The sequence below is a fragment of the Centruroides sculpturatus genome, unplaced genomic scaffold (assembly GCF_000671375.1).
Source record: "Centruroides sculpturatus isolate CEXI.00-Female unplaced genomic scaffold, Cexi_2.0 scaffold1582, whole genome shotgun sequence".
NCBI classification, from domain to species: domain Eukaryota; kingdom Metazoa; phylum Arthropoda; class Arachnida; order Scorpiones; family Buthidae; genus Centruroides; species Centruroides sculpturatus.
In genome coordinates this window covers 68,079-80,990 of record NW_019386405.1, presented here as the reverse complement: position 1 = coordinate 80,990, position 12,912 = coordinate 68,079, and the positions used below count along the sequence as shown (strand labels likewise).

The window sequence follows — 12,912 nt, the reverse complement described above, 5'->3', positions numbered from 1 at the left end:
TAGATCTTCTATACATAAATTTATCATTATAAAAACTTTTATAAATTAAAAACCTCATTTAAACACATTTGAATATTAAAAAGAATTTTTTATTATTTTTGCATCCGCCAAACACTGGTTTGTAGACAAATAAACAAATATGTTATATGACGATTGCAAGAGGTCAAGAACCATCTAGAAGACAATTTGAATTCACGGTAAGTTAATTTTAGATATAACTAATAATAATATTTCGGATGACATATTAAATATGTTAAAATTAGGAATATCTTTTAACGTTTCAATATACAAAAAAACTTCTTTAATAATACTGAAAATAGATATATCAATTAACTTACTTAATGTTTAAAAAAGAAGTGATTTAAAAGGATAAATTAAAAGAAACGTTAACAAAATAATAAGTGGGAATAAGGTAAGGTAAATATTAATAACAGATAGAAACTCAAGATATTCAAATATACAGGGTGTATCAGAATGACGTTTTAAAAATTTGGGGACTTGTAGAGGATGACATTTTGAACGTTTTGATATAAGGAACCTATAGCCGGAAATTTGAACTAAAGTGTCTACAGCGGTAGGAAGTGCATGACCGCTCTTCGCTTTGGTAGCTACTCTTCCGTCCATTGACGTCATGCTATTGCTGCAGATGGAAGACTGTAAACACACAACTACAGTAGTTTAACTGAACATGTGTATAGGACGTTGTGTGTCCTTCAGGTCACCCCTTGCATTCACTGGCGCTGTGTTGTAAACACACAGCTGGTCAATGTGAGTCCCTTGTGTACGCAACGACTGTATGAACAGTTCATAAGCTTACGGAGCGCATCTTTACAGCATTTAATACCATCAGAGCGTTGCATCTTACAGAGAGTAGGACAAAACATGGTTCGTCGTTGCACATTATGTAACGAAGTTGATCGTCACATTGAACATTTACTCTAAAGTAGTGCGTGCAGCCACTGATTCGTTGTACAGTTTGATTGTACTCTACTGTTTTGTCAATAAAACTTGACATAAATACTGTATTCTGCTGTTTCATTCAGCATGCTGACCGCATAGAACGTGCAAAGTGCTGTAAAAACTTTATATCACATTTCCGGCTATGGGTTCCTTATATCAAAACGTTCAAAATTTCAATTTCTACAATTCTCCAAATTTTTAAAACGTCATTCTGATAAACTCTGTATATAATACATAGTTTAGTATTTAAGATGTCTACTCGGACTTATTATACATACGACTGGTTCTGCAAATTTAAGAAAACTTATCACAAAAAACACAGTTTTTACTTTTCACCTGTATACATTTTACACGATATTATTGTGTTCCGGACTAGTTCGTCTCTCATCAGCAGGTTTACATCCGAGATTTTCTAAAACAAACAAATTATTAAAAATTACTACAAATTTATAAAATTCCGACAAAATTTGCAAAACCAGTCGTCGGCATAATAAGTCCTATTAATAAAATAAGTCCGAGTAGACATCTTAAATACTAAACTATATGATAAGGACACAGAGGCATATAATATAATACAATACATGTGTATAGTTAAGAAATTTTTAAAGCAAAACGAGTAATTATTTATTGTCAAATCGTCACAATGCCGGGTTGCAATTTTTAATCATATTTTTTAATTTATTTAATTTAATGTATATGCTCGCCATCTTCAAATTAGTAGCGTCTTGCTCCTGAGCATTATACTTTTCCTGCTAGCAGTAGAGTCATGCCAGTCATCTATCTAACTCCTTTCACCGAAAATATTTGAATTAAAATAACGTGACTTTCGATTGGACCAGAGGTCTGCATATAGTTAATCGGGGCTTCCTGCTCGTACTCTTTTCACATCTGGTCTGTGTATTTATTTATCTAACTTCGTTCTCGAGAATAAGGAAAAACAGCCGAACGGACGACGGTGAAATTTATAGGTCTGCAATTTTTTCAATTGAGGCCCAAAAATACAATGTTGGTAGATGACAAATATAGTGACGTCACATAGCAAAATTAAAGAACGGGAATAAAAATAACAATAATTAAGGAACAGTGTTACGCAATGCAAGATGATTGTGACTGTAATTGTTGGAAAGGTATTAAGAACACTCTGAGTACACCTATGTAGGTTTATTAGTTTTCTAAATTCTAAAAGTTTATTATTATCTGTATACTAAGCAGGAATCGATACAAACTCTGATTCGAAATGGATGTAAATAGCGATCTGTGAATTCAAATTGTCTTTGTATGGTTCTTGATCTCTGATGAACGTCGGATTGGAAGGACATAAGAAATTTGTTTATTTTCCTAGAAACCTTTTTTTGGCGGTTACAAAAATAAGAGATTTTATCAGACGAATATTGCTTATGTTAGCTTTAAATTAAACTTTAAACTTCTTATATTCGTTATCATAAAATTACTAAATATTTTCGTTAAATAAAATAATTATCAAAGCTGCGATCTTTGCTCTTTATCTACGACTCGTGTATAAACTCGATAGAAAATTATATAAGACGGGTTGGTTGCTAAATGTGATAACAAATCAACTTTTATTCTGTTTCGATATATCAGAAAGACAGAATTTAATCATGTTCGAAGCCATAGAACAAAGTTTCATTTTGGCTTATTTTGGTATATTCTGTACAATTCTTTTTGTCTCAACGTTAATATGGAAGTTTGTTAACGTGTTAAGGGTACATCTCTTCTCTCTATGCACTTCGGATTTGAAGGAATTCGGACCGTGGGCCGTGGTCACGGGAGGAAGTTCGGGAATAGGAAGAGGCTACGCTAATGAACTGGCCAAACGAGGTTTACACATTGTAATCGTAAGTAACGAATTGCAGGCTCTGAAGGCTGCCGCCGAAGAAATTATAAGCCAATACGGAGTAGAATGTCGCTACATTCACGTCGATCTCAGCTACGATAATGCCTACGAACATGTCTACAGCACATTGAACGATACAGATGTTGGCATTTTAGTCAACTGTGCCGGTGTTGTGGGCGACTTTCCTTGTCGTATGTTAAACGAGAGCGACAGGAATGTGAATTTAATGTTAGCACTACACATCAAAGCGGTAGTTCACATGACGCGATTGTTTTTACCTTCGATGTTAGCCAGAAAAAGGGCCGCCATCGTTACTGTTTCGTCAGTGGCCTCCGGAATACCTTGTCCATTTTCAATCGTGTATTCGGCAAGTAAAGCGTTTTCCGATCGTTTCACTCAAGCATTGTCTTACGAATATAAATGGAAAAACGTGAGTTTTCAATCTCTTACTCCTTTTGCGATTTGGACTAGAATGGTTGAGGAACACAGAAATTTTGAATATTTCGAATTGATTAAAAGTATGTCCCTTGATAGAGATAAATTCGTCAAAAATGCAGTAAGAACAATAAATCTTACGGATCATACAAGCGGTAATTGGTTTTGTGACATCGTTTGGTATGCTGCCTTTAACATTCTCAATATTTACTTCCACTTTATAGTTGCATCTTTGCATAAAAAGTTGTTATAAAATATAAATAAAATAATTAAACAAATTATTCCTCATCAATTTTTATGAAATAAATTATCATTTAAATTTTAATGATAAATGATGATAATAAGCGCAGAGGCAAAACCGTTAGGAGTTGAAAGTTAAAATAGGGTACACAGTTAGGGTGCGCCATGAAAATATAAACTAAAACGCGTTTTTCGAAATTCTCGAAGCGGGAATGAGAGAGGGAGTTAAAGATTACCTTGAAGAACTTCCACTGTACTATTTTAATGGCTTTTTTTGCCGTTTTGCGGAATATCGAACATAGTTTTAGATTCAACCGTTTAACTGCACGCGTGTCAGACTTCTACTGTAGATCACAGGGGTGTGCCGTGACATTTGATGATAGGGAAGCTGTGTTTCTATAAGAAGCCGACATCCGGGGGCAATCAGTTAATTCTTTCTTTAAATGTATTTTTAATAGATTATTTATCTGACGTACTTAATAAACAAGTTCATTATAATTACCTCTGTTATTAGATCCAATATATTCCATATGCCCTCTAAATGCCAATTCTTGCTTTGATAAAAACATATAACATCTATTTATTTAGATATAATATATCTATTACCCATAATTATCTCGTTACAATTTTCAATATTTATTTTATATTATTTACTAATGTTAAATTCTATTCCGCTTCGATTTCCAAATTGCTTCAAATACGAAAGAATCGACGATTTTTCGTGTCTTTTGCCAGCTAAATTGTCAAAGACATTCTTATTCCACACACTAATTTCACTCTGTAAATGCATTTTTATGCATTTACAGAGCGATTTTATCGTGAAAATGTCGAACAAATTTTTTTATTGAAGCGTTTATATTTAACTTAGGCATTGGCCGTTCTCTTTTAATAATGTTTTCTCGAGCCAAAACTTTTTTAAAATAAATTTTCAATATCGCAATTACATTCCGAAACGCTAGCCACGATATAAGGGCTAAAATTAAAAATAAAATTATAAAAACTTACTTGGTGAAATAAAATGTGTGGTGGATATACACACCTGGTCATGAGCGTAGCCAGAGTTTTGTTGTGGGGGGCCTAGTAGTGGCCAACCTAACACAAAATTGAATTATTTCAAATTATTCATAACATTGGGCACAGTGGACCTTTTTTTTTATTAGTATTCAAAATTTTTAGCTTTAAGTTTTTTGTTNATTTTGTTGGGGGGGCCTAGTAGAGGCCAACCTAACACAAAATTGAATTATTTCAAATTATTCATAACATTGGGCACAGTGGACCTTTTTTTTTATTAGTATTCAAAATTTTTAGCATTAAGTTTTTTGTTGTTTCCAAATCGGCTTAACACTTTTTCGGCTGTGATTTTCTGGGGATTTTCTGGCCCTCCCCAGTGAACCTGGGATCACCAGGTTCACTGGGGAGGGCCGTGCCCACTCAGGCTCCTCCCTCGCTACGCCCATGCACCTGGTACAAAACTTTCTTCAATTGTATGAATATACTTTTAAAGAAAATTATAATTAAATACAGCTTTGTAATGAAACGTACATAAAAATAACATAAAATATTCTTTACTCTTTAAATCTTAACCACTTAGTCAAATAGCTCCCTACGAGTGGAATCAGAGACGGTCCTGCTAGGTGTGCGGTGTGTACTGTACATGCACGCGGGCTGCCAAATCCCGAGGGTGCCGATACCCTCGGGATTTGGCAATGTCAAATGCTTCTTTTGTCGCATCACTAATATACCTCAAAAGACGCGACAGGGTTCTTGTAAATTTTAAACGTTTCTCACCATAGCCGTAAAAGTCTAAATGTTAAACGTAATAGATTGTCCGTCGTTTGTTTTCTAACTAATTCGTTTTAGGACCAGGTGTTGTCCACGGAAATTTCCAAAATTTACAACTTTTCGGTCACTCTCATTGAACCTGAAAACTTTCTGTCTTTATTACATTAATAATACGAAGAAATCAGTCTCCACTGTATTCGGCTAGAGATGGTTCGGATAAGCTTTTGTTTAAGTAAAATTTCGGCTCTTTCATCAGGGTTTTGTTTATGTCCCCAATTCCCTAACCGCTTAATTATTTAACCACTTCTTAAGGAGAAATAAGTCGAAACCGGTTAGTTTGCACTCGAATATTTGTAGTCTCGGGAAAAAAGTGGAAAGACTAATTTTAATGACAAAACGGATACATAAATCGTAAATTTAAGGAAAATAAATTCTAGAGCTTTTTATGTACCTGGTGCATCTCTCTCATTCATTAAATTTAGTTGTAAATGACGCTGTCGAAGTAACAGTTAATTTTTTAACATTATAAAAGAATTGTACACGTTTATTTCTACATCCCCTTAAAGATGGGATGTACGAAATCGTAATATCACTGGTTTAACATCGAAATCCGTGAGTAATATACAGTCGACCCCCCCTATAAGATCATAGATACGTTCCATTCTCTAGGAATCCGATTTCTTACGAATCCTTCCAATCACAACCCGACACGTGTCAAGTTTACGGACTACGGCTGTTTGAAAGATTTTCTTCCATAAAATTAATCGATTCTAGACTAATCCGACTCAACATTTCCAAAATACGTATATATTTTTTGGGAATAATCCGTATAAACTACGCTATAAACAAAAAATTGTAGGATTACTTACCGAGTGTCACCATTCGACATTGCCATTGCTCAACATTGTTTTCGTCGCGGAACAGCTCAGCAAAGAGCGGCCGATTTCTAACAACTTATTTTTCTGTGAAAACTTCGTAGAACTTCGGAGACATCATTAATATAAATAATTTTAATCGCCGTTGAATAAGAAATGTTTCTTTCACAAGAAATGTATAAAATTACAGTACTGTATTAGACTTACGGTACCTAATTTACATACTGACAGACGATAGTTAGCGTAAAAATCTCCGTAGCGTGGCGCCACGCTAGACGGCGGAAATTATATATTTAATTATAACAAAGTTACAATAAGTTAATATATAATTATATATACAGTACCTAATTTATATATAATTAATATATAATTATATGTACAGTACCTAATTTATATATAATTTATATAATATTGTCCAGACGATAGAAATCTCTCCGTAGCGTGGCGCTACGGACGGCGGGAAAGTAGTTCGGCTGCCCGATGACGTTTGAGGTGTTTATAGGGAACTTTTACTATTTTTTTCGGATACCGGTAGCAATTTTTTCGTAGTTTTATAGGAATCGTAATTATAGGGACCGTAATTATAGGGGGTCGACTGTAAAATCGGAAAGCGGAATAAAAATATCAAAAATTTTAATGGATTTTTTAAAACTCCTGTCAGTTATACAGAACTATCGTAAAAATATATCAGTTAATTCTTATCAGTTGGGTTAAGTTATAAATCTACTCGTGGTTCCATTCCGCCATTAATATTCGAATATACAATAGCGATCTTATTTTTTTTCACGTGTAGTATAGAAATTTATAATAAGATACGTAATGCGGTTATNTTTTAAAACTCCTGTCAACTATACAGAACTATCATAAAAACATACTAGTAAATTCTTATCGGTTTGGTTAAGTTATAAATCTACTCGTGATTCACATAATCGAGTGAGTGCGGCCAAATATCTAGCGGACAGGCGGCTAATAGCCCAGAACCGGTCCTGGATAGAATTGGAAGCGTTATATGTGTAGCATCCACCCAACGTCCTAGGCTTCCACCAGCTAAACCGGGTGAGGTTGGTGCTCTGTAAAGTGCACGCGCGAATCTGGCTGTTTGGAAGCTGACAATACAGCGCTTCCACTCCGCCACTAATATTCGAATACACAATAGCAATCTTACTTTTTTTTTCACGTGTAGTATAGAAATTTATAATAAGATACGTAATGCGGTTATAATAAGATATTGTGCGATTATTTTCATATAATTAAAATTAATATGTATTTATTTTTTAGAAAATACAAGGAAAGCGGCGCATCCATCTCTTCCAATGACGGCACGCCAATGGCTTACATCGATCTAACGATTATCATATTACCTTTTCAGTTCTTTCAATCTTTCATTGTATGAAAATCATCTATTGTCGTAACTATTCTTCTTATATTTTCTATGGCACTTTCCTTTAAAGATAACTTCTCATATGACAATCTTATCGTATACTTCGTAAAGAGAGCTCTATAGTATGACTTTCAATTAACTAATTCGTATGACAGACTAGTATGACGGACTTTCTTCGTGTGGCCTCTTTACCTCTTTCGACGGACTGCTCTATATTGTATGGCTAGTTCTTATGACTTTACGGGATTCGTGTGGCAATACCTCTTTCGACGAACTGCCCCGAATGGCGGGAAAATGTCCCTTTTATATCGGCCTTCTCTGACGGCCAAGTAACGTGTGCAAAAGCTCGACTCATCTCATGAGTCGGCAGTGCAAAGGATATCAACTTCCTTTCTAAAATCGAAAGTTTCTTTAGACATCCGTTTTTGTAAAATTCGTTGAAGTTTAAAATATTATTTTAAACTTCAACGAATTTAATTTTAACTTTAATTTTCAAACTTCAACTCTTTTACGGTTACATATGGTATTTGAGCTTGTATAAATGCACATTTTCTACATACATATAACATTTAAACAGACCTCTTTATTGGAGAAAAGAACAGAACGCACATTTTACTAATTGAAAATTCATATAAATTAAGTCTTTATCATTTTATATTTAATTGGACTATATATGAATTATCAAAGGCTGCGTGTGATTTGAAGGCCACGCCAGCAGTATGCGGACAAATACGTTCTATATATGTGTAAAATAATAGGTATATTGCAATAAGTGATATGTCAATTACTATATACAATAGAGCGTCGTTTATCCGAAAGAATTCCAGTGGGCAAATTTAAATTTTCGCTAGTGCTGTAGCGCTGCAATATTTGGCTATATTTTGGGCTACTCCAATATTTTTTTTTTGTTGATGTGTGTTTTAGCTTGCAGCACTGGCACTTTTGTGTGGTGTTTTTCTGAGTACTGTGTCATGCTGAATCGAACGTTTTTGATACTAGATTAACTTCTAAAGTATAATTTTTTTGTTTTTATATTTTTTAATAAATTTATTTTGTTTGTAAAAAATAAAGAAATAATTTTTAACGATACAATAGCCACGATTATTATTTAAAAATTTTCGTTAGGCTTAACATCGACGAAAATTCAACGCGAAGCGACACACAACGGAAAAAAATTTCAACATGGAATATTTTTTCGTACATAATCAGTTATCCGAACAACCCCAGTCCCTAATTGATTCGGATAAACGACGCTATACTGTATATACAGGGTGGGCCAACGAAAACGAAACGGCAGAGTTATCGTGTTCGTCCAAGCAAATCGCTCGGACAGGTCGATTTTATTCCGAAGGGGGACATTTTCTGCAATAAAGTTTTTGCGCTTCTGAATACAACAAACGACAAAAAATTTTAAAAACTCATTCATTTTTTTATTAACTAAACAAACATTTATTCGGAAGAAAAGTAACACAAACTGTTAACAAACATAAAAAAAAAAAAAAAAAACATTTTAAGCTGGACCACATATGCAAGTCAAAACTGGATCATAAAATTATGGCTGATAATGTGTTATCTGTTTCCAGATGTTCTTTTTTGTAGTGTTCACATTAAGCTTGACCAATTAATGATTCAATCGGAATTTAAGATTATTATTTGTTTATTATGAATTTTCTACAACATACAGTAATCGTTATGGTTTACACAATTGCTGAAAGGGTAGTAATAGTAACTCTTCATTTCAGAAATCGCGAGAATGCTTATCTTACTACAAATTTATTTAATCAACGCTATCCAAACAAATATTGTAATGCAAAATACGTTCTGGATTTGGTTCAAAAGTTTCAGTTAACAAGTTCTGTGGCAATGGGTTCAAAAGTTTCAGTTAACAAAAGACGCGACCCCGGACGTGAACGTCCAGTAAGAAATGAATCGACAGAGATGTGGTGCTCAATTCGAACATTTATTGAATACTTGATAACTTTTTCTTATGTTTGTTACTTTATTTGAAATAAATGTTTGTTTAGTTAATAAAAAATGAATGAGTTTTTAAATTTTTTGTTGTCTGTTGTCTGCAAAAACTTTATTGCTGAAGATGTCCCCCATGAGAATAAAATCGACCTGTCCGAGCGATTTGCTTGAACGAAGACGAAGACTCTGCCATTTCGTTTTCGTTGGCTCACCCTGTATATTTATTTATTTATAGTGCCCAAATGCGGCCTAGAAAACTTAATGGTTTTTGAATTTAATCCATAATAAAACATTCAATTTTTTAAAGGCTAAAACCATTTATTCTGCTGGAAAAAAAACAAGCAGCACTGAAAATAGTTTGTGTTGAAATTTGAAAGTAGTTGTTAACGACTTTCCCTATCTGAGTTGTCATCTACGTAGCTTATTGTTAAGAAGGATTGATGACTCATTTAATTCAAACAACCCTAGTGTTTCGTGACTTAATTATTTTGTTTTTTAATTTTGAAATTTTGCCAGATTGTTTAATAGACTTTTAGATTATTTCCAATATTAAAAATTAAAACACGCTATTTTGAAAGATAGTGTACATAAAAAAAATTCTATATTTAGAATTGTCTTTAAAATAAAGCCTGTGCCTATTTTAAAAAACAGAAGCTGCTAATTCTGTATAAGAAACAGAAAAGTTTTATGCGGACAATAAAACAAAGGAATGCAATAAAAAAGTAAGTTATATTTTTGGAAATAAAACCGCTTAACCTTGCCTTATCTACCACTAAACGTCACATCTTTATCTTATACAGTATATCAAATAATAATATTGATACCATTATATATCAATATATATATATATATCAATAATAATATTGAAGATAATAATAGTAGATTTAAATACATTAAAATAGACAAAGGCCTTTCGTCAACAAAAGGCCCGGATTACTTAACTTTCTTCAGGCCTTAAGCGTTAAAGAACAGCGTTAAAAAATGTATATTATATTTTTAAAAACGTAAAATTAACAAAAATTTATGCATAATTATTGCATTAATAATGCATACATTTCATTAGTATCTCTCAAGGTAATCCATTGTATCGTGTAACTAGGAGTACTCACAACATTAGAATGACCTATTTTCAGATCTCACTGATAACTAATTGAATGTAGGCCTAAATGTCCTCGAAAAAACACCCTTGACGAGATCGATAAACGTGCTAAAATCTTCTAAATTTAGAATAAACTATATATCTGCACGTTTTCTCTAAAAGCAGATTATAGTCTACATCATCAATCAAGCAGTTAATGAGTTAACACATGTTTACATATCTCGCAAACTTCTCTAATTTTAACATTTATGTCTTCTTTATATAGAATATGTAAGCCTACTGTGGACGAAACGGAATCGAATTAGGGCAAACTAAATGAAAATTTCATTTATCAATTTTCATTTCTCATCTCTCTGCTTATGAATCGTTAAAACTGCCAGACGAACCACTTGAATTTCTTCTTTAAATAATTAGCATTATAAATAATTAATAAACTGAGTTAATTAGAGGTAAATTTTCGTTTTTTATGATAAAAATTGGCAAAGGAATATAGAATATTCATTTAAAGTAAGTCTATATAGTGACTCGCTCGGGATTTAATCATGGAGGGAGCTCACATAAGGTGGGAATTTTATTGAATTCTAAAGCTTAAACCACTGTTAATTCATAAGTAGTATAGAAATATCAGACACGTACAATATTAATTTTAATTAAGAAAAGATTTTTGGAAGATTTTCTAGTGTTTATTTTCTTTCTTCTTGGAGAATGCCATCGACCCTTTTCATCCTCTGGATGCGCCATTATGTACTGTACAGTATAATAATACTACAACATATATAAATATAAACTTGCTTGTTTAGATTAATTTTTTTAATAAATTGATATTTTTCTTCATTATCAACTTGTAACTAAAATGATCACTCAGTTACAGCATACGTATTAAAATAATTCTCGATTTTTGATATAAAATTAATAACAATTTTAAAGTCTTTGACGTAATATTTATCGTTAAATATGCAAAGTTGAAGTATTTTAATCCAGTTTAAATGAAAAATTAAACTTATGAATGCTGTAAGTAGCCTTAAATTAATATAAAACCATCTGAAAATCAATAAAACTCATTTAATGCATTTTAAAATTTTATATAACTTAATCACAATTTTAATTTAAATAAAACTATTTTAATCAATTACTTCATTTGAATCTGTTAATTAACGGTATTTATTTTTCTGTAATTTGCTTTCAGACTTGAATAAGTACAGTACCATTTGAACAAAATAATTAAATAAAATTGCCACAAGACATCACTCAGCCAATATCCTGTGGTATAATCAGTAAGGCCGATAGTCGAAACGGCATTTTTTACAAGCCGATCTCTATCGAGAATAAAGAATTTCAAAATTGGAAGATCTTGAACAATTTTTTCCTCCATTTTATTGCAGACGTTCAAAGGAATAACTGACTGAAAGTTTACATTCTGGGATTTATACTCGTAGGAAAGGGATCGAAATAAGCGATCAGAAAGCGCATTACACGATGAATATACGTTCAAAAAAGGGCACGGATAAGCCGAAAATATGGATGAGATATTGATAATGATACCTTTTTGTCTAGCCAGCATAAAAGGCACAATCAAGCGCGTCATGTTCGTTACAGCTCTCACGCGCAAATCTGTACTCCAGTATACGTTTTCATCGGATTCCTGTAGGAACTGGCACGGAATTTCGCCTTCGATATCGGCACAATTCACGAAAATACCGATTTCTATACCATACAAGCTGTTATTTAGAAATTGGAATACGTTTTCTTCGGTAAAATCAACGTGCGTGTAGCAGCAACGTACGCCATACTTGCTCTTGATTTCTTCGACTGTAGCTTTTAGCTCTTCTAATTCTTTGCTGATAATCACAATATCTAATCCGAAATTAGCCAGTTGGTGAGCGTAACCTTTTCCTATCACCGAACTTCCTCCGGTGATTATGGCCCATTGTGTACAGCTTCTTAAATTCCGAGTACAATTAGGAAGATGTATCCTGAGTAAATTAAATAACCGCAATAATAACAAACAAATGAAGATAAGGGTGGAGAAAACACCAAAATATAACAAATTAGAACTGTCCTGTATAACTTCTAACATAGTTAATCAAAAATTGCTAGAGACTACGATCAATTTCGTTTAAACATTTTCTATGCACTCCACTGATATCAATTTTTAACATAAACAAACCAAGTACAAAGTTAAAAATATATAAAATTTTCCAATTTTAAATCTAATTGAATAAATCGATAATTTATACAGAATTTAAACAAATAAAATAATTTTTACGTAATATTAATTATACTTTAATTATAATAAAAATATATAAATATATATGTC

The 12,912-nt window shown here is 32.6% G+C and overlaps 2 protein-coding genes across 2 annotated transcripts; one reads left to right on the top strand and one right to left on the bottom strand.

The window, feature by feature from the left end:
* Positions 1-2,543: 2,543 nt before the first annotated feature.
* Positions 2,544-3,503, top strand: LOC111614854 (very-long-chain 3-oxoacyl-CoA reductase-like). Its single transcript, XM_023356221.1, has one exon. The coding sequence runs from the start codon at positions 2,580-2,582 to the stop codon at positions 3,501-3,503; it is 924 nt and encodes a 307-aa protein (XP_023211989.1). The 5' UTR covers positions 2,544-2,579.
* Positions 3,504-11,742: 8,239 nt separating this feature from the next.
* On the bottom strand, positions 11,743-12,682 carry LOC111614851 (very-long-chain 3-oxoacyl-CoA reductase-like). Its single transcript, XM_023356218.1, has one exon. It carries the CDS (start codon positions 12,670-12,672, stop codon positions 11,743-11,745), a length of 930 nt encoding a protein of 309 aa, XP_023211986.1. The 5' UTR covers positions 12,673-12,682.
* Positions 12,683-12,912: the final 230 nt, after the last annotated feature.

What these genes read in the sequence shown, in the direction of transcription:
- LOC111614854 (XM_023356221.1), top strand. Translation starts at nt 2,580, where the DNA reads ATGTTCGAAGCCATAGAACAAAGTTTCATTTTGGCTTATTTTGGTATA.
- LOC111614851 (XM_023356218.1), bottom strand. Translation starts at nt 12,672, where the DNA reads ATGTTAGAAGTTATACAGGACAGTTCTAATTTGTTATATTTTGGTGTT.